Source organism: Cupressus sempervirens, chromosome 5 (genome assembly GCF_028749045.1).
Source record: "Cupressus sempervirens isolate cs-2001-9-10 chromosome 5, ASM2874904v1, whole genome shotgun sequence".
NCBI classification, from domain to species: domain Eukaryota; kingdom Viridiplantae; phylum Streptophyta; class Pinopsida; order Cupressales; family Cupressaceae; genus Cupressus; species Cupressus sempervirens.
The window spans coordinates 844841266-844864073 of record NC_143122.1 but is presented as its reverse complement, the minus strand read 5'-3'; the positions used below and the strand labels follow the sequence as shown (position 1 = coordinate 844864073).

Here is a 22808-nt window from a genome sequence, read left to right as displayed (position 1 = left end):
CAAAAAACCTAAAACTACTGTTTATAGCTTGTCAAAACTATTCAGATGCATCCTCCTTCGAATAGTAATGACAATGCTAACCTTAAACCAACAAGTATTCGGTATAAATTGCTTTTACTTTGAAGGCCTTGTGCATCCGGTGAGATTTTATGCAACTCGCAACAAAAAAATTATATTATAATGGCTATTTTCTTCCTACACCCTTACTGCACCCTTCTTCGCTATTTTCTTCCTCTTCACATCTCCCTATCATTGGCCCACAACCACACTTCTCTTTCTTGTTCACAATAGCCTACCTAATTTCCAATGCACTCCCCTATTTTATTACACTCAATTTGGCTTGTTTTTAAGTTCTTTAAAAATTTCTTCCATCATCTTCCCTATGAAAATTCAACTTCTACTTGATGTGTATTTTTGTGTTTAGAATTTGAGTTTAATGGTCTTCTTGGCCAACAATGTAAAATTGATTCAATAAATTAGTTACTTTTAAAGGCTTTCAGTCTTGGCATATGTGGTGATGAAAAATACTTGTCATGCCTGTGTTTACTTCCACATTAGGTGTATGTGTGTACGAGGTCAATTGTAGCTAAAATCTTTCTCTATTGTTGTATGTGCATACCCATTTCCAAAGCCTCAAGTCAGCACATGTAGAGAACATACTTGTAAAAGTTTTTTAATTAGAGTTTAGTTTTTTAAAAACTATCAAAAGCTTTAGCCTTTTAAGAAACATTTGAAACCATTTATTAAAGTTTACAATTAAAACAAGTTTAAGTTCCATCTAATTTGTTTCAACATCTATGTGATGAGCATGCAATCTTGAGTGCAAGATGTAAAGCTACCAAAGCCTATCACCATCTATCCACATGCAAATATCAAGTCATCATCAATGTTCCTACTCATTGAAATAGTCTGCCTTGCTCTCTTCTTGTATCTCTTATTTGTAAAACCTTAGACTATTATTTTTCCTTATTTTAGAAGGTGCTAGCTCAATGGATGAGCCCTTGCATTACAAGCAAGGGATGGTGGTTCAAATCCATCATGCCTTAACATGAATTAATTAATTACATTGCAATATATATATATATATATATATAACTTATTTTTTTCATACCATCTTTTTTCTAACTATTTTCAAGAAGGAAATAAGCGAGATTAAAGACGTTTCTATAAAGAAAAAATTAAAATCATCTCTAAGACACAATAATAGTGTTGTTCCTTATTATCTTTCTAAGATAATAGTCTAAGACACTCACTTAAAAACAATACTTAAGACAATACACAACTTTTTTTAGTCTCCATTTACAACAATTTACTCAAAAATTATCTCCAATATTATCTTAAAACCCCCCTTCATGTTGTAGTGATCACCCAATGTCCTAATCCTTAAAAAAATGATTCATCTTCCATTTTGATCAAAAGAGAGGGACCTCAGCTCCTTTAAGTGCTTTTGTTTTCTAGGAAATTCCGGATCATAATATTAGAGAAAACAAACTCACGATGTTATACGGAAAATTGGACGTGTATGATATCCGGCATTTTGTGGGCCATGCCTATTCGCCTTGAAAAGACTCAACTTGCGGAACGTTGTAAAAAGAACCGCCGATAATTTCAACGTATTCGATGTGTTTCTTTAGTAATGCCCAAAGGCATTCCACAACAAATTCCGTAGCGGATGACAACGAAGACCTCGATGCGTTTCGTCGAAGTTTCATCCGTCACAAAACAATAATGAAATTTAACGCAACACGGAGAGGCCTATCTGTTCGTTGGTAGGCCAAAATGGAATCACCCGACCAACTACACGAAATTCTTAACTTCTATGTGTTTTCTAGGAAATGCCGAATCATTTAACTAACGAGGCATTTAACATTTTGTAGAAACAAACTCCACTTATATGCTATCCACCGTCTTGTGCACCATGCCCGCCTGCCTTCATAAAGCCTATGTGTTCGTTCCTATCTCGAAATGGAATCGGCTGAACAATTGCAATAGCCTTCTTCCTATGAAAGGCACTACAAAATATAATTGCTAACAAATTACCCTCAGAGACCCTCTAAATCACATATGAGGATGGCTAAATTCACTCACCCTACACGGGCCTTCCTTTTCTTAACTTGTGTTGCTCTTTTCCTATTATCATCGCATGCAGGAAACGTTACTTTTAGCTTCCCTCCTCTAACAGGTATAGAAAGGAAAAATGATGCCACATATCAAGAGAGTAATCAAGGAGCCCTGCAGCTTACACGAAATTAAGCATCAGGGAACCTTAAGAACAGTTCTGGCTGGGCGTATTATACTGACCGTATTCCGCTATGGAATAGGTCTACTGGGGCTCTGGCCAATTTTTCAACTTACGTTCAATTCAATATTGATCTGAACAACGAAATATACGATAATCATGGAGATGGACTTGCGCTCTTCATGGCACCAGTCGAGCTGGAACCACCAGAGGACGCTTATGGTGGATTTCTTGGCTTGTTTAATGAGGAAAGCTTTAAACAAACATCTTATCAGATGGCTGCTATGGAGTTTGATACATACAACAACGATTGCGATCCTGATGACAATCATGTTGAGATCGATGTCAATAGCATTTTCTCGAAGTTCATTTTTCCGCTCAATACATCCAATCTATTTAATCGCTCTACACACCAAAATCTCACAAACGCGACATGGGATGCCTGGGTGGATTATGACGGTATAGAAAAGGTTCTGCACTTCTTTCTCTGGTATAATTCTTCTAAACCCAAAATCCCTCTATTTAACCACACAATGGATCTGAGCAACTGTCTATGAGAGTACATCAAGATTGGCTTCTCGGCTGCCATTGGAGAGTACACAGAGATGCACACCGTAAAAGTTTGGAATTTTACTTCTCAATATTCGTGGGAAGTCGGACCTCCTGGTGAATTACTTAGAAATGGCAATGCAAACAGATTTTCTGTGAAAGTTTATTTGATATGCGTGTTCTTCGTTGTTGTGGTCCTATTTGGCTTCATAGTTGTTCGCTGGTGGCAGTATTTCAGAAAAAGGGGAAGAGAAGGTAAGGCTAGCGAAGAGAGAGATCCAGAGCTGGACGAATGCTATTCTCATGGCTCCCGAAGCTTTTCCTATGTCGAGCTCAGTGCCACGACAGGAAATTTCTATGAGAAATAAAAGCTTGGACAAGGCGGCTTCGGCAGCATTTACAAAGGAATCCTGCCCGGCACCGGGGATGCGCTGGCTGTGAAAAGAATAGCTCAAGCATCGAGACAAGGAAGAAAGGAGTATGTCTTCGAAGTTCAAACAATCAGCAGGTTGAGACACCGTGATCTTGTGCGGCTTTTAGGATGGTGCCACGAAAAGGGAGAGTTACTTCTGGTCTACGAGTACTTGCCAAATGGGAGTCTGGATAAACACATTTTTGGGGAAGAGGAGGATACGCTGGATTGGAGCCGAAGATATAGTATCACCTATGACATTGCCTCTGCTCTTGTTTATCTCCACGAAGATTGGGACCAGCGTGTCGTTCATCGAGACATGAAGGCAAGCAACGTAATGTTGGATTCTGATTTCAATGCCAAGTTAGGTGATTTTGGTTTGGCGAGACTGATGGAACGTGACCAGGAGGCTTCCCATACGACCATGGTGGCGGGCACGCGGGGGTATGTTGCTCCAGAGTGCTACATAATAGGGAAAACCAGTCCAGAAGCTGAAGTGTACAGCTTTGGGGCGGTTACACTAGAAATTGCCTGCTGAAGGCGGCCGATTGATCACAGCCTTGAAGAACACAATTGTTTCTCTTTTCTTGTCAACATCTACTGCATACTGGACCTTCTGATGTACGGACCACTTTCATTCGTAGATAGCAATCCTGACAAATATAACACATCTGTGGCATTTTCAAGCTATCTAGTTGTTGTCGAAACTGCATTTGGGATCTATAGAAATTATCCTTAAGAAATACAGTTGGATTTTGTATATTTTCTCTGTTGCCTTGTCCACCTAAATTTATCCTATTTTTGCTTGTAGGATGAGGTGTTTCTGGATCAGGAACACGCTCTGTTGTTCTTGAATTTTCATTCTGGTGACTCATTTCCACAAATACAGGTAATGCTTGATTGTACCTCTCACTTGATTCAAAATCAACTTCATGTCTCCCTTGTGTTTCAAAATGAGATACTTCATCAGATGTTCGTTCACGAGTAATTCTATCCCTATTTTGTAATTCCAATTCTTGTATTAGCAATCCTGCCCTTCTTCTAGCATAATTTAGTCGTCGGACTTCATTTTTCCTTCTTCTTTCTTCTTCTCTTTCAGCTTGTCATTTGTTCTTGTCATCATCTACGATACTTGATTTATTCATTTCTATGAAATAAATTTGTAACCAAACATTTAAAAAATAGTAGATTTAGTAAATTATTTTTTATAAAATTGGTTTAAAATATCACATTAATTTAGTGGCATTGCACTTTAGATAAGATAGATATTTATTCATTTGTAATTAATAGTTTAACAATTCACAAATAAATATAAGAGGAACTTTTTTGTGTAGATAAGATCTACAAATATACTAAATACCAAATAGTCTTGTATGTATAATACTAAATTTATTTAAGACAAAGGAAAAATAACATACGTTCATCAAAATTGATAAGTCGAAGAGAAAAATTAATAATAAAAAAATTGATAATGTCAAATAATATGACTCCTAGATTTCATTATAGTGATGCAAAAACTTGTGGAAGTCATCAATGACGAAAAGGTTATTTTCGCCATCCATGTGCTCTTCATCATAGCAGATGTCTTTCATAAATTCAAAGAACCCAAATGATTTCTTCCATGTGTCATGAATTTCCTTTGTATATTGTCCCATCTGCAAGATTTGAGAATCTTGGACACCTCGAACATGAAAGCTCGCATTATGAATTTCATCTGTAATTTTTTTACAAGACTCAGAAATGATTGTTCCCAATCTAGCCAAATAAGTTTGAACAATTTGGCTTGATTGCACCAAGTCATTTGGAAGAAGTGGGCTTGTGATAGTGTTCTCAGAATTATTTTGTTGAGCATCCATAGTTAATTTTTTTCTGATATCTATATTGTAAGGATAAAAAATGGTCAGTATCAAAATGACAAGAAATAAGCTATGCATATATAGCAATAAATTGGTATTTGAAAGAGAAGAAGTTTTGTTTGATTCTTTCTTATTGACATAATTCTACGCATTTAATTTCTTTTAACAAAAAACTTATATGTTCTTAATATTATTTATATAATGTTCTAATCTTTGATTTAAAAATTTAATAATAAAACCTAACTTCAAATATTAAGGAAAAAATAGATAACATTTCATGAAATATTATTTTTTATTTTCTTCATATTTTGATAGACGTTAAAATTGAGATTTATAAGTAGAATAAAATTTATAAAAATTAAAAGACATTCTTAAATATAAAATTTAAATTTCCTGATGCATCATTTCATTTAAATGTGTATTAACCTTTTAGACTTAGTTGATAGATCTAATTGAACTTTTCTAATCTATTTTAATATAAGGTTGAAATTTATAAATTTGAGAAAATTTGAACAAAATGTTAGAGATTATATCAAGGCCTAGGACCTACTTCTTACATACATCACAAGACAAGGTAGATACCATGTAGTTTCTATTCTAACAAAGTTTTTAAGAATTATTTTTTCATAAATTTTGTTCTTTAAAAATACATAACTAAATGATACCTATAATTTTAAACTTTCTTTTATTATCACGCAATAAAAAATTATTTTCTCATAAGTCTATTCTCAAAAGATGCATAACAACAATACAATAATATTGATCAATCAATATAACATGAAAAATAGCATAAACTAAAATTTTATATATTAAAAAGTATCTATCTATTAAAAATATCACTACTCATTAATAAAAATTAATGTATCATGCATTATAAATATATAAATTAATTATAATTGTACATGTGTATCTATGTTTATTTATCTAAACTTGGATGTTTGATAAACTATATAATGGATTGGTTTCAAATAAATTTTCTATTTCTTAAAAAAAAAAACTCCTATTTTTATTAAAGAGTTTCCTTAAAGTATTAGATTTAAATTGTTTCATGATGTATAATGAGCTTATCTAAATTATTCTGCTACTATTTAATATCATGATAGTAGTTGATAAAACGTATAATAGTATAATTAGCTAATCTCAAATCCATCTACTTTAATTTAATAGTGCAATAATAGTTCATAGGACCTATAGCATATAATTAGTTGCTTAAGAATTATTCTACTTTTGTTGAAAATCTTAATAATAGTTTGTAGGAGCTATAGTTGATATAAATCTCATCTACTTTTATTTAACATCATGATAATAGTTTACATGACCCATACTATATAATTAGTTGATCTAAAATCTATCAACTACTCTTCAACATGATGATGATAGTTGATAGAATGCAACACTTATATAAAGATTTAAAATCTTACAAGATCAAATCTAAAAACAACGTTGAACCCACCTACTACTACATTTTTTATTCTTGTTAAAATATTTTGAATATTAATTTAACTAAATCATAATTTTATACTAATACATTTCTCGAGAACAAATTATTTATTTAAATAAATTTTAAAAATTGTAAAACATATAATTATAAAAAATTGCAAACAATTATTATTATTAATCCACATAGTAAATAAATCTAAACAAATTTAAAAGTTTTTCTAATATCAAAAATTTGAGAGCATATCTGAATTTTAACAATATAACATGAAAAATAGTATAATCTAAAATTTTATATATTAAAATTGATCTATCTATTAAAAAGATTACTAGTCATTAATAAAAATTAAAAATTAAAACATATAATTATAAAAATTGCAAACAATTACCATTATTAATGTTATTTTAAAATAGCTTTGTAATGTTATTTTAATAATAGATAGAGGAATATAATCATTGATTCAAATAATCTAATGCAGAAGTCAGATTAATTAATACTATAATATCTAAATTCTAAAAATCTAATGTTTTGAATGAAGAGAAAGAAATAGAAAGAAATCTGCAATTGAGTAGAATTTCTAATCTAACAAAGTTTCTAATAAAATTTAAGGAAACTATGCAGATTTCAAAATAGGAAAAAGCTACACAATAAAAGTTTCTAAAATGGAAGAAATACAAATCTACAATGTTTCTAATTGAGAAGAATTTCTATTCTATCAAGGTTTCTAAGAAAAATTAAGGAAATTATATAGCTTTGAAAATAATAAAAAACAACACAATAAAAGTTTCAAAAATAGAAGAAATCAAAACACATAAACATACATACTCAGAATAATGATCCTGTTGCTCAATCTAATGTTGAATAGAAATCATAATATTGATCCTGTTACTCAATCCAATGTTGAATAGAAATCAAAATATCGATCCTATTGTTCAATACAATGTTGAATAAAAAATAAAATAGGCTCTTGCCATATATAATGTTGATGTGTGATGGTTCAACTCCAAAGAATCGAAAACATGTATCGCGTAAATATGGAGCATAAGGGAAGACATTTGGTTTTCTTGTCATAACAGATTATTGGCTTTCTTCTTGCTTGAGTGAATGATGAAGAAATATATTTAGAAACGTCTAAATGTGTCTTCACACTATCAGCAGTAAACTGTTATTTGATGACGACCCGACTGGACCTGATGTTTGCAATTACGGACTCGCAGGACATGTGTTTAGTGTTTGGAAATATCGAAGCGTTCAAACCAAAAATACAGTGTGGTTAATGAGGGAATGGGAAGTGTCAGTGTTAAGCATTGTTGGTCAAGTCCGAATGGAATTTCAATAAATGACGTGGTATAACTGTTCAACTACCTGTCAAATTTTTTCAAAATGTTAGATTGTTTACAACAAAATGTGCTCCCATTGTAGAAGCCTCTCGACTTAATTAACGCCACTTAGAGAAAAAAAACTGATGAGGCATTAAAATACTATATGAAAAAATGGATGTGTATGATATCCGGCATTTGTGGACCATGCCTATTTGCCTCTAAAAAGATTGAACTCGTGGAACATCACAACAAGAATCCCCGAGAGTTTCAACCTGTTCGATGTTTTTCATGTGAAATGGCCAAAGGAATTCCATGACAAATTTTGTAGCGGATGACATCGAAAATATTTCTCTTGCACGCTCTTCATATCTGAACCAAGACCTTAGTGGGACCTACGTGTCGTCGAGGTTTCATCATCACCAACAATTTCCTAGGTCTTATCGGTAAAAAAACAATAATGAAACTTAACGCAACGCGAAGAGGCCTATGTGTTTGTTGGTATGTCAAAATGTAATCACCCGACCGACTGCATTAAGAAATGCTCAACTTCTATGTGTTTTTTAGGGAATGCCAAATCATAAAATCAGTAAGTAAAATAGAGACAACAAACTAACAAGGAATTTAACATTTTATAAAAATGACTCGACTTATATGCTAACCACCATCTTCTGCACCATGCCTGTCTGCCTTCAAAAAGAATAAAATTTAATATCAAACAAGAAGCCCATGAATTTCAATGTCAGTTTTGTACTTTGTTAGAATATCCATGAGGATTTCCACTAAGAATTCCATATAGCTTGATATCGAAAACACTTTCCCATGTGGTGTCCCAAGATTACAGTTTGGCAAGATGAGTGGAATACTATTTATGAGGGTTTAAAGATATTTAGTCAAATGTTGTGAAGAGAGCAATATTGGGTGAAATTTTATATTATATCGTATAAGGACGAGGTGCTTAGTATTATATGTGTATCATATGTGTTTTAAATGTTAAAAGAGTAAACAAGATTAGCATTAAAATATCAAGAGCACCATATTGGTCTAGAGTATTTTCTCTTCGATGCGAGATATCCAAATACAAATAACAAAGAGTGATTGTCACTATATCACACCTTTTAAGTTGTATGACTAATTCTAGATGATGCACTCCACATTGGATGGTTAATGTTAAACTCCATGATGTTCCAACTAGGTAGTGAATCCTCCATCGGTCGTTGCATATACCTATGCACTTAATCAACTCTTCTAATACATTCATCCTTACTATCATTAGAATAAATATAATTCTTGGTTTCTGAAATTAATAACTCTACATATTGTAGGAAAAACTATTCTACTATCTTTTTGATTGAGGTTTTTGGTGTTTCACTTTTAATTTTTCTTAGTATACTATTTGGTAACCATGCCACTTTCTTATAGTTTTTCAAACCCATTGAGCTAAATAAAAAATAAATTAAATCGATGTAAATTCTCTCAACTCATTAGATTTTTTGTATTTTTGCATGGCTCTAGTAATGATTTACTCTACAAAGAAATCCCTATATATCTTACGCCAAAACTTGCAATCCATCAAGTAGTCTCTTGAAGTGTAAATAAATGCTCATATGATGATAATATTTTTGAAATCAATGCAATATATTTTGTCGCTCATTTTAGCATTTGACAAAATATATACATGCTTAGGTCTTTGCATGGATTTCGATTTGGAATTGCTTAAGATTTGTTTTTTAATTTTTTTTTCCTAGTATACAACATCAAAATATTTACAAACATGGCAAATTTTGATTCTCTTATAATTCGATTTTGTGCATTTTGCCAATAAATATTTTCCAACATCAATCATCTATCAAAATTTTTTGCATGCATGTTGACATTTTCTCAACTCACTCAATGAGTACATTTTTGTTTGCAGATTCATAATTTCTCACATTTTGGGGCCCTATTCTTACAATGGTAAGGGATAAAAGTAGCATTGGGGACCTTAAATTACAAATGGAACAACAAACAAACTAAAAAATAGGTTTCCTCTTGTCTTATATTGCCTCTAAATTAAATAAAAAATAGATTTTGATTTGTCATTAAATGATTAATTTTTTTAAAATTGTTTATTCGTAAATTATTTCTAATTATTGATAATTTTTGTAATTTGGATAAATAAATGTAGATAATTTTGATAATCCTTAGAGGACTTAGATTAGTCTGGTTTAAGTTAAATATTTATGTCCTAAGCTAAATGAGTAAAGATATAATAATTGAGCTTCTATGTTTTACAAAGATATAACTCTATTATTGGCATGGGCTTTTGAGTGTTGTAGCTGGTAGACATCAATGGAGTTGTTCTTTTCTCAACTGATATGTTTTATGAAATCATTGCATATAGAGCATGACACTGGAACTATTATACTACTACATCCTAAGCTAAATGAGTAAAGATATAATAATTTAGTCTAAGACATTCAAAGTAAAGGTGTAGGTGGGAGCTTGTATGTTTGACAAAGATATAACTCTGCTATTGACATGGGCTTTTGAGTGTTGTAGGTGGTAGACATCAATGTAGCTATCCTTTTATTAATTGATATGTTTTATGAAATCATTGCATATAGAGCATGACATTATCATTGTGCTAAGATGGGAGCTCTAATTTTTTTAAAAAGTAGGCTCCATCAAGATCAACAAAAGCTTTTAAAGTAATAGCATAGAAGAAACTAAAGAAAAGAAAAGAATTCTTGTAAGTAAAAGGATCCTAGCAACCTGTGCAAAGGAGAAGAAAATACATGTCAATTGAATTACAAGAACTTAATCATTGATAATGAGGACAATTTTTCCATAGAAAGTAAAATTATGATATTGCTAAGAGGGTTTTACAATATAATAGTTTGTTAATAAAGAAGGCAAATTTTAAATTCTAGAGAAACTGAGAAAGATTTAAGTTAGAGGCCTTTCCTTATAGATTATCATATTATGATTTATGATGAATCCATAAAGGCTAGATTTCTTTTCTTCTCTGAATATATATCGATAGAGAAATCTAGAAACCCCTTGGATCCATGTATTTGGGGTCCCATTATAGGAAAAAATAGGAGATAGAATAGTAGCCCATATGGTTGCTCCATATGCTGGAAAAACCATGCTCTTTCGTAGGAAACTCGTGTCCAAAGGTTTCAAAAGAATGTGTAAAACATTTAATGTTCTTTTACATAAAAAAATGCATTTTATGGTCCTAAAACAACTTAATAGGTCATTTCTGATATGTATTTATGTTCTTTTTGCTTATTTGTATGACAGTTAAACACAGTAGGCTGATTGTATGTTATCATTGGCTGGCCCATCTTGTCCATTGTTAGAGAAGCTTATTTTATTGTTGTGAATCCACTGCGTGTTGTGTAGGGGGAATGCTAGCAAAACCAAGTAGAAAGAAAGATCTAATTTATATTATGCTATTAGTCAAATATCTATTTCAAAAATTGGCATAGATATGCTATTTTATAAGTTTGGACATCTTAAAGTGACACAAAAATTCTGAAGATGAGGTAGAAAAGACATCAATTGCTAAGAAAGATTTGGAGAATGAGCATAGAATGCTTGGATCAATGTATTTCCCAAAACAGCATGACACAAGAGATTTCAACAGAGAATAACTAGACCAACACATTGTCCACAAAGTTATGACACAAGAAAGTTCAATGGAAGACTTTCTAAAAGAAAATGGAATCAAACACTCATTTCCAAAATAGCAAGCTTAGATTAGGAATTAAATTAAGATCCAACAATTCATATTTTCTAAACTTGGAGTACAAATACATTGAAAAAATATATAGCATGATAGCCTTGGTATGCTTAGCATAACCTATACAGTCAACTAAGAGAAACTTAAAAAATTGACTTTAACACTCAAACCATCTAAAATCAGTTCTTATTGTTTTGTAACTATATATAATTATTGATGACTACTTCTTTTGCAAATTTTTGGTTGTATTGAATCAAGCTATGGTAATTACTTCCTTGAATTTCATGTTTTTTTAATTTTTAGCTACTATGATGGCTTTGTTTATTTTGATATCCAAGTTTAAAGCTTGGTTGAAGACATATTTTGCAGTAGCATGTTTGCACCATTTGTTGGAAGGTCAACTACTGAATTTTGAAAGCCTTAACTCTACATACTAGATAGACATCTGCATGCTAGACAATAGTCTGCCTTGGTTAGTTAAGCATGGTGAGCTTGTATTTTACTGTAGATTGTAGCATTTGATCAACAAAAAATTTATGCATTTTACTTATATCCCATTCACATTTTGTGTCATAATCATTATTGAAAGCATGAATACCATATTGTTCAAGCCAATGGTAAGATAAACTCTTGACACAAAGTTTGGTCATTACTTCACTTAGCTTTAATATGTTGAGGGGAAGCACATGGTACAGGTGGTTGCAAGAAGAACCTCTTATAGAATTATCACATGAATAAAGTATGAGACAAATCTCAAACCACATTGTATGGTTCTTTGACCTTTCCTCTTATTTTCATAACTAGTGGTTCGTCAATAAAAAAAGGGGAAATTTGGTTTAAGGTTTAAATACTAATAGTTACCAACTAGACTTTACAAGGTCTAAGTAAACTTTGTGTAGGTCATTTAGGAAAGACCTTGACTTGCCATCATTTCTTATGCAAATAAGTTTAAATTTTCTTTCCACTTAATTTTTTTTTAGAATATAGGAAAAACCAATGAGTCCTTAATCTTCCAATATTTCTTTCAGCGAGTCTATTCTTTTCTCATATATTTCTATTTAAATAGAATAATTCAATTTTCACCATGGAGCTTCTCATTACATGGGATACCATCATTCCTTAAGAAGAGATGTGATAAATACTCCTCATGGCATTTGCAATCAATGAGAAATAGCACTGACCCAAGCTTATTCTGATCTATCTAGAAAAAATAGTGTCTAAGTATCACAATCCTTCCATCACACCCCATTAACCCCGTCAACCAACTTTCAAAGTTATGTCAAGCCTTAGTGCCCAAGAATGTCTCCTCTTCTAGCTCAATAATCTATGCCCAATTTTAACTTAAATAGCTCAATGCTCTCTTGGAGCTATTAGGAATTTGGTAGATTTATGGTAGTGAGCTCTCCAATGAAAAGACTTCCATATGCTAGGGCCATAAAATATCTTCTCAAGACTACTGCTCACCTAAGCACTATATTTGTTTAGGTATAAAGTTTAAACTGTGTGAATGCTTTTAGTCATGAATCACTATCTCTATCTCAAGTGGGTATATACATTATTGAGACTTGCCTTAAATTATGCAATTCATTGATCCCTACAATGACCATAAATGTCTGTAGAGGCTAGGGAATATGGATTCTATTAGAACTACATATAAAATTGATAGGCAGGATCCTAGCTTAGATGTTGCTAGTGAAACAACTGTAGTTTCATCCCTAGTGTTCTGCGACATGAACCTTTCCTATTCCAAGAGGCTCATTTGTGCTTCCATCATGGTAAATTTTTAGTAGCTTCATGAATGCAAGCTATATTATATTCTATTTTTTTTGTTGAGGAGCTCATCAACCTTCCTATTCTAGATTTTTTTATTTCACCAAAAAGCATAGATGATCTTATAGTAACTCGCTTACGTTTACAATCTCTCCATTCTATTGCTCTTCTTATGAGTTAGAGGTAAAAGTAAATAAATGTGGTATGTTTTTAAATTATACTACAACAAAATATTAGTTGAATTGATTTTCTTGGGTGATCTCTTAGGATGAACTATTGTGGAGTTGGGTGGATATATAAAGTAATAAAAAGTGTAAACTATTTTATTTACATTCAAGAAAATGGCTAGAGTTTTCAAGCTCATGAATTAGACAATATACATGGGTGGTTCAATAAACATGTTGGAATTAGAGTGATTTTATTAAGGTACACAAACTTGAAGTTGTGGGTGTTAATATATTTCAAGGTTTCATTATGGATTTTTTTTGTTCTAAATTATTTAAACTAAAGCTATCTAAGTAGATGCTTTACTACAAATTTTTTTCATGGATTGACTACAATTAGGTATACATTATTTTGTGTGGGAATTCCTTAATGGGAAAGTGTAGTCTCTTTATGACCACAATTATCACATGCTAATAACTATATTTATCTACTATGCCTGGAACATCAGATAGAATGTGGGAAAGTGATTGCCAATAGAAACTTAGCCGTATTCCAACTCATATTAGCATATAATCATGGTAAAAAAGGTGACCTGCAAGAAATGAGACCTATATAGCACATGGTAGCGAGGTACATTCTTGGTTTATGTAAAGGTCATTCACATTGAAGAAGCAGGAAAGTGCCCACTGTAGATCTGTGCAAGATTTGATGGTGTACGAAATTGTAGGAGCCCCGAAAGAAAACTAAACAAGATATGAAAATATTAAAAGCCCCCAATTTAATTATTTCATATTTCCATGGTATTCAAATATTTAAAAAGAATGGAAAGTGGTCATTTATCATTTAAATTCAAATAGGGTGATTTTGGTAGAAAGGAAAATTTGGCCAATAGTTAATTCAGAATTTGGATTCATACTGATAAAAAAGACAAACTAATAATATAGAATTAAAAATTGGAAAGTGTGTGATATCGAGAGCATTGGGGAACACATTTGGCTTGCATAAAAGATTGTTTTAGATAAAGGTAAAAATAGGTTTTGAAGGGGACCTAAAACCCTTAACAAGAAAACAAAAGATAAACCATTAAGTTCCACCAAGTTTTACAAGGACTTGAAACCTACCATTTTAAAATATTCAAATTCAAATTTTACAAGGACCTAAAATCACAAGATAAAATCGAAAAACAAGACCAAGTTTTAAAAGGACCTAGAACCTAGTTTTAAAATAACAAAACTAGATTAAAAACCTAAAAAATTGACTAGAAACTAGAACAACTACCAAGATAGAGACCAAAAACCAGAAACATAGAAAAACTGCTATTATAGTTCTTTGATCATTTGGACCACCTCTTTTCTAGCCTCCATAGTACTTTGGATGGTATTAACTATAGATCACACGATGCCCTCAACTACTTTTTTCCTAGAGCTCTATCTGGTTCATTTACATGGACCACCCAGAGATATGATTTCTTCATTAGTTCTCTTCCCTAAGCTAGCAGCAGCTACACAAATGCTAGAAGTAACCTACTCCATATTATTACAACTTTCTTTGATCGATAACTAGAGCTTGTTTTCATATTCTTTTAGTTTGTCTGGTATATTACCAACCTGAATTGCCAACTGGATGGTCTTTATGCAATTAGTTTCTTGGTTCTGCTCCATTGTTGTGACTTTTCTTTTCAAGTTCATTAATTTGTTATACACCTAGGAGCCAGTTTGAAGGGAAGAGTCTACGTTTAAGTTTGTAGTATGTAGGCAAGAAAGCCTTGTATCTCTACCAGCATAATCATCCTTATCATCCCCCATATCTTCCTTACCCTTAGACTCATTCTTCTCATTCCTTATGTCTTCCTTCACATTTTAAACATTCTTATTAAAGAGTTCCTCCTTTCCCTTCTCCATTACTTCTTCTTCATCCCTCACTCCTAGGCATTGTTCACTCTGATTGGTATCCTCTTCACTAGCATTACTCGACACAGTATTTTTATCATTGCTTTCATCTATCTCCTCCTTACTAGATTCACCCTTGCCACCAGGGTAACCTTCCAAATTCGAGCTAAAATCTCCCACATCTCTGTTCTCCTCCTCATCCACTAACCCCTTCCTCTCCTTTACTATTCCTAGAGTAGGTTTCACTCACAGAGCCCTTCTTTTTCTCAGAAGGAGGGGAAGACACAATAGCCTTGTTCTTACAATAATTCTCAATCAGTAAAATTAATCCTTCATGAAAAATCAAGTGGGTTTCTTCTTTTCTATGAGCTTGGAGACTATGGAGCAAAGAAAATCTCAAATAAAAAGGAAATGAGATTCTATCTTTGTGCCTAAAATGGTTTAGAAACACAAAATGAAATTTATGAACATGTTTAGCTCTACCATCTAAGATAAAGTACTCATGAATGCATGAAAGCACATCCCGCTAGATAACCTTAATTTGGCCCAGTTTGTAGAAATCACCATTCTTTTCCTCCTCATCCATTTTCAAGAACTTCTTAAACGTTGCATTTGTTTATCCATCTAAGAAGATAGAAATGCAATGTCACATGAAATATTGTATCAAAATGTTACATCTTGTATGGGTTTTGGTGGTATTTTCAAATGGAAAAATATCTGAAATAATTTTTGTTTTAATGTTTGTGCTCTTCAAACATTGATGAAGACCTCGATGTGACCTAATTTCCATCAAAGGCCCTTCAAAAATAACAAATCCCACAGTCGAAGACACTGTAAAATAGGCCATCAGCCTATACCTACTCTACTTTTATTTTGCTTCATTGTTTCATTAATTTTATTCACACATTCAACAAGTGTTAGCTTTAACTTCCATCCTATGATAGCTATTGAAAGAGAACACGATGTTGAATACAAAGAGAATAATCAAGGAGGCATGAAACAGCTATTGGAGATATGAAGCTCAACCATTTTTCATTATTCCCTCCAAGAGACTCTATCTCTTCAATTCTTCTACTGACATCCAAGAGTCTCCCTTGGAGCTCTTTTATATATTGTATTCGTTGTTACTTGTGGATGTATTTCTGGATTAGATAATATATTCTCCTGCTTAGTGTGGACATAGGCTTTATTATTATAACCATAATAAATCTGTGTACTATACTTTTGCATTATCGTTTATGCATTTTATTGCTTTTCTAACTTTTACAATTGGTATCAGAGCAAGGTATTGCTATTTAGAATTTAGGGTTGAAATTCTAGGATCTTGGAGGAGGTCAAAGTGTAGAAATTTATAGGAAAAAATTTTGGCCTATGGAAGCTGCAAATGGAGTCGCTATTAATTAAGCAAGATCTGGCACTTGCTTTAGAGGGGACAATTCTTCTTTCTCTATTTGAAAATGTGCTCCTTAATGTTGCAACAAAAACAACAACAAAGGTAGTTTGGGACAAGCTAAGAACTACTTATGTAATGGTGTCTGTTGCAAAGAAGGTTTTCATCATGAAGAAACTCTATAGTCTCAAAATGAAGGAAGGTGGTAATATAGAAAATCATCTCAATGAAATTAATACTCTAATCAGTTAAGAAAATTTGGTGGGCATGCCATGAAGTGATGAAAAAAAGTTATCTTATTGTTATGTTCTCTTCCATCCAGTTGGGATGGAGTTGTAACAGTCATAAGCACATCGCTTCCAAATAAGAAAAAGTTATTTTTTGATGAAGTTGCAGCTACTCTTCTCGGTGAAGACATGAGAAGAAAGAGTGATGTTCCCTCATCCGGTGAAGCCTCAACAACAGTAAGCATTGACAATAGAGGAAGGAGTCATCAAAGATGTAGAAACTCCAACAATAGAGGAAGATTGAAGTTTGCAAAAGGTACAGATTCAAAAGAAAGCAAAGGGGATTGTTTGTTTTGTGGCAAACTAGGCCACTCAAAGAAAAATTATCATGCTTTAAAAAGGGCACAAGATAAGGTGTGGGATACTCAAGCTAACACTGCTTATGAGAAGTATGAACCAAGGATTTTAGTTCTTGCTGCAAGTGATACTATTTCAGAATCATGGGTACTTGATTCCAGGGAATCCTTTCATGCTTTCTTATGCACGAAGTTGTTCACAAATTATAATGAAGGTGAATTTGGGAAAGTTTATTTCAGTGACAATAATGCTTGTGACATTATTGAGAAAAGTGATATTTTATTACCATCACATGGAGGAGGGTAATGGCTTTTAAAAGATTTTTGAAATGTTCCAAAATTGAAGAGAAATCTAATTTCCATTTCTCAACTTCATACTCAAGGCTGTCATACATTCTTCAATCCTAATACATGGAAGATAACAAAGGGATCTTTGGTAGTTACAAAAGGAGATAAAGTTGGGAGTTTATATTATCTAGAAAGTAATAGTGAAGTGGGAGCTACTATGACAATGGTGGACATAACTCAGAGCTTTGGCATCAAAGGCTTGGGCACATCAGTCAGAAAGGACTCAATGTAATACTAAAAAGAAATCAACTGCTAGGGCTGAAATCTATTGATATAGAATTCTATGAACATTTTCTCTATGGAAAACAGAGGTGAGTCAACTTCTTGCAGGCTAGTAGTGAGAAGAAGGGCACACCCTTGGAGCTTGTTCACACAGATGTCTTTGGACCCATTGAGGTAACCTCTTTTGGTAGAGCTAATTATTTCATTACTTTTCTAGATGATTGTACAAGGAAATTTTGGATTTATACGCTCTCTAGGAAATTAGAAGTTTTCTCTAAATTTCATGTTTTTAAAGGCCTCGTTGGAAAGTAAAGTAGACACAAGATTAAGTGTCTAAAAAGTAATAATGGAGGAGAATTTTGCTCCTCATAATTTGATTCTTTTTATGCAAATAATGGTATCCATCAAATCAAGGTTGTTCCATTTACTCCACAAGAAAATGGAGCATCAAAAAGGTTAAATAGAACAATTCTTGAGAGAGCTCAATGTATGCTCTCTAATGCCAGCTTGAGTAAGGAATTTTGGGCTAAGGCATGCAACATAGTGGTGTATCTCATTAATCAGAGTCCCTCATCATGATTGGACTTTGGAATTCCAAAGGAGGAATGGTTAGGCAAAAGAATTTCTTATTCTCACATCCGGGTGTGAAGTATTTTTCCATGTGCCAAAAGAAAAAAGAACCAAGTTGGATTTTAAATCATAGTGGGGTATCTTCATGGGCTATGGTGAGGATCAATATGGGTTTCATATTTGGGATCACAAAGAGAAGGAAATCATCAGGAGCAGAGATTTTGTCTTCAATGAGAAGACATTTCTAGGTTGGCAGCTATAATCAACATTAGAGGAAGAATTTGTGTCCACAATTATTTTGAAAAACAATGACTCAAAGACATATACTAGTGGAAGTCAATAGTTCATTTCTCCTGCGACTTTATTTTCACCAATCTCTGTTACATCTAATTCAAGTGAAAAAAGATATTAGAGATGGCACTGAACATCTATTTTTCCTAATAAACATGATGACTACACACCAAATGTGGTGTTTCCAAGTACTTCAAACTCTTCATATGCTGGTCTAACAATAGATACTACAGTAATAAATAATAACAGAAGTTGAGGGGGTTATGTCCCCCCCTTCACGTGTGGACTTTTCTTCCCCATGTGGAGACAATGTGCCAGTAGTTGTAGTAGCTGCTTTGCCTCCCTCAACTGCTATTCAACCAGCAATTGCAAAGCCATTTGATAGCTCTTAACCCATGTTGATAAACATCTAGAACATGCAGAAAGGAGCTGTAGTTAGCAATTTAGAGGGAAATAACTCTAATTCAAGTGCACTCCATAGGAATGAGGAAAATACTAATCCTCAAAATTCTAAAATTGCTCAAGGACTCAGAAGATCATCTCGATAGAGAAAACTTTTAGCAAAGTTCCTTAATTATGAGTTGTTAGTTGCAAAGGAGGCAGAACTGTCCTTACTAGTGTTTGATCAATTAGAGCCTACGAATTACAAAGCTACTTATATAACTTCAGATTCACAAAAATGGCTAGATGCCATGAGGGAGGAAATGGATTTGTTGATAACAAATGAGATTTGGGATTTGGTGCCTTTACCACCTAATAGGCAATCTCCAAAGAACAAATTGGTGTATAAAATAAAGGAAGAAGATGGCGGCAAGGTTTGTTATAAGGCCAGATTAGTGGTCAAAAGATATGGATAACTATAGGGCATCGACTTCAATGAGATCTTCTCCCTGGTATTCAAGATGATTACTATTAGAGCCATTCTAGGCTTGGTTGCTACATGGGATCTTGAGCTGGAGCAGTTGGATGTCAAGACTGCATTCCTACATGGTGATGTAGATGAAGAACTTTATATGATGCAACTAGAAGACTTTGTAAAAAAAGGAAAGGAGCATCTTAATTGCAGATTGAAGAGAAGCTTGTATGGACTGAAGTGGGCCCCCAGGCAATGGTACAAGAAATTTGATAAGTTTATGGTTGAGCACAAGTTCATATGCTTAGAGGCTGATCCATGTGTTTATTATAAACAGTTGCTCATAGGTGAATTTATAATTCTTGTACTATATGTGGATGATATGCTAGTTGCCAAAACTAGTATGAAGATTGTTCATGAATTAAATAAGCATTTGGCAAGCAGATTTGTAATGAAAGATTTAGGGGCAGCTAAGAGGATACTTGGGATGACCATTTCATGGGATAGATCCACAAGGAAACTTTGGTTATCTCAAAAGCAATACATTGAGAAGGTATTGGACAAATTTGGCATGCTAAATGCCAAACCAATTTGTGTCCCTCTAGCATCTCATTTTCGTTTGACTACTAAAATGTGTCCCACAACACACGAGGATACAAAATTCATGAAGGGAATCCCTTATACTTCAGCGGTTGGTAGCATTATGTATGCTATGATTTCTACACGTCTAGATATTGCTCATGCAGTGGGAGTAGTTAGCTAGTTTATGAGTAATCTTGGCAAGCCTCATTGGGAGGTAGTTAAATGGATTCTCTGGTATCTTAAAGACACCTCTACTTTCTCTTTATGTTTTGGAACAGATAAGCCAGCATTGCAAGGGTTCGTAGATTGAGATCTTGGTGGTGATTTAGACAAGTGGAGATCTACCTTAGGTTATGCTTTCACATTTGTTGGTGCAGCGATCAATTGGGCCTCTAGATTGCAACATTCAGTCGCTCAATCATCTGCTGAAGCTGAATACATGGCTCTCTCCGAGGGGGCCAAAGAGATGGTATGGTTGCAGATTTTGTGAAAAGAATTGCGTTTGCAACAATAAAATTTTAACCTTTTCTATGACAACAATAGTGCTATATTCATGAGCAAGCATCATACATCTTAGCGATGCTCGAAGCACATTGACTTGTGTTATCATTACATTCAGCATGTGGTTAAAGAAGGAAAACTTCAAGTCGTCAAGATTGACACAAAATTAAATCCAGTTGATGCCCTCACGAAGGTTGTAACACGGAAGAAGTTTGAGTTTTGCCAAGCTTCTCTCAGCATTTCTAGCATGTGATAGCAAGGTTTAGAGTAGGGGAATAGCTTGTTACAGCAGTGGTTGGATTGTTGGGGATATGAAGCTCAGCCATTTTTCATTATTCCCTCCAAGAGACTCTGTCTTTTCAATTCTTCTGCTCACATTCAAGAGTCTCCCTTGAAGCTCTTTTATATATTCTATTCGCTGTAACTTGTGGATGTACTTTTGAATTAAATAATATATTCTCTTGCTCAATGTGGATGTAGGATTTATTGGCCGAACCACGATAAATCTGTGTACTCTGTTTTTGCATTCTTGTTTGCGCATTTTATTGCTTTTCTAACTTTTACATCAGCTTACCAAAAATGAAGCATCGGGTAGGCTAGGTGGCAACAATGACTGGGCATTTTATAATAAATCTATTCCCCTATGGGACAGATCCTCAGGCTCTGGCTTTTCTACCCATTTCCAATTCGTTATTAACATGAACAACAATATTTATGACAATCGTGGAGACGAGCTTGCATTTTCTTGGCACCTCTCGAGTTGGAACAACCAGAGAACGCTTCAGGCGGAGGTTTCGGCTTATTCAATGTGGAAACCTATAATGGATCTCCCCATCCCGTGGTTGCCCTGGAGTTTGACACTTACAACAACGAAATAGATCCCAATGATAATCATGTTGGAATTGATATCAATAGTATATTCTCAAAGTTGACTGTTTCTCTCAACAACCCCAGACTATTCAATACCTCTTGCTACCTGTATCTATTAAACGGTAAACCATGGGATGCCTGAGTGGATTATGATGGTGTAGAAAAGATTTTGCGTGTCTTTCTCTCTTGTAATCCAAACAACACCAATGTTTCTTATAAATCCAAAAGCCCTCTGTTTAATTGTATAATAGGTCTGCGCGACTATCTACCAGAAAACATCAAGGTTGGCTTGTCGGCTTCCACGGGACACTTCACTGAGACACGTGGTGAGAGTTTGGAATTTTTCTTCTAACCATTCGTGGGAAGTCCGAGCTGCTGTGGATGGAACTACAAATCACGATAAAAGAAGATTTATTGTCCGAGTTTTTTTGATATGTCTGTTGTTCGTTTTCGTTGTCTTAGGTGGTCGCAGTATTTCTGAAAAAGCAAAAGAGGAGGCGAGGTGAGGGAAGAGAGTGATCCAGAGCTTGACGAATGCTGTCCTCGTGGCCCCCGAAGCTTTTCCTATGTCGATCTTAGTACCGCAACATGAAATTTTTGCGAGAAAGAAAAGCTTGGGCATGGAGGCTTCGGCAGCATTTACAAAGGCATCCTGCCCTGCACCGGAGAGGTGGTGGCTGTCAAACGAATAGCGCAAGGTTTGAGACAAGGAAGAAAGGAGTATGTTTCTGAAATTCAAACGATCAGCAGGTTGAGACACCGTAACCTTGTGTGGCTTTTAGGATGGTGCCATCAAAAGGGAGAATTACTTCTTGTCTATGAATATTTGCCAAATGGAAGTCTGGATAGACACATTTTTTGGAAGGAGAAGGATACTCTGCAGTGGGACCAAAGATACAGTGTCGCCTGTGATATAGCGTCTGCTCTCGTTTATCTACATGAAGAATGGGACCAGCGTGTCGTCCATCGAGACATAAAGGCAAGAAACGTAATGTTCGATTCCGATTTTAATGCCAAGGTGGGAGATTTTGGTTTGGCAAGATTAATTGAGCGTGATCAGGCAGCTTCCCATACGACCGTGGTGGCTGGCACGCGGGGTTATGTAGCTCCAGAGTGCTATATAACGGGGAAGACCAGTCTAGAGGCTGACGTGTACAGCTTTGGGGCGGTTACTCAGGAAATCGCGTGCGGAAGGTGGCAGGTTGATCACAGCCTTGAAGAATAGTACAAT

At 34.0% G+C, this 22808-nt stretch overlaps 1 protein-coding gene across 1 annotated transcript; it reads left to right on the top strand.

Moving 5' to 3' along the window:
• The first annotated feature begins 1620 nt into the window (after window positions 1-1620).
• LOC149558550 (L-type lectin-domain containing receptor kinase IX.1-like) lies at window positions 1621-3738 on the top strand. Its single transcript, XM_089830914.1, has 4 exons — window positions 1621-1769; window positions 2277-2709; window positions 2809-3048; window positions 3160-3738. The coding sequence occupies exons 1-4, from the start codon at window positions 1621-1623 to the stop codon at window positions 3736-3738; spliced, it is 1401 nt and encodes a 466-aa protein (XP_089687040.1).
• Window positions 3739-22808: the final 19070 nt, after the last annotated feature.

Excerpts from the sequence above, each read along its gene's own strand:
- LOC149558550 (XM_089830914.1), top strand. The coding sequence starts at position 1,621 with ATGTGTTTCTTTAGTAATGCCCAAAGGCATTCCACAACAAATTCCGTA. Across the intron at positions 1,770-2,276 it reads AGAGGCCTATCTGTTCGTTG|TTCTGGCTGGGCGTATTATA; the intron begins GTAGGCCAAAAT and ends CCTTAAGAACAG. Across the intron at positions 2,710-2,808 it reads ATTATGACGGTATAGAAAAG|ATTGGCTTCTCGGCTGCCAT; the intron begins GTTCTGCACTTC and ends GAGTACATCAAG.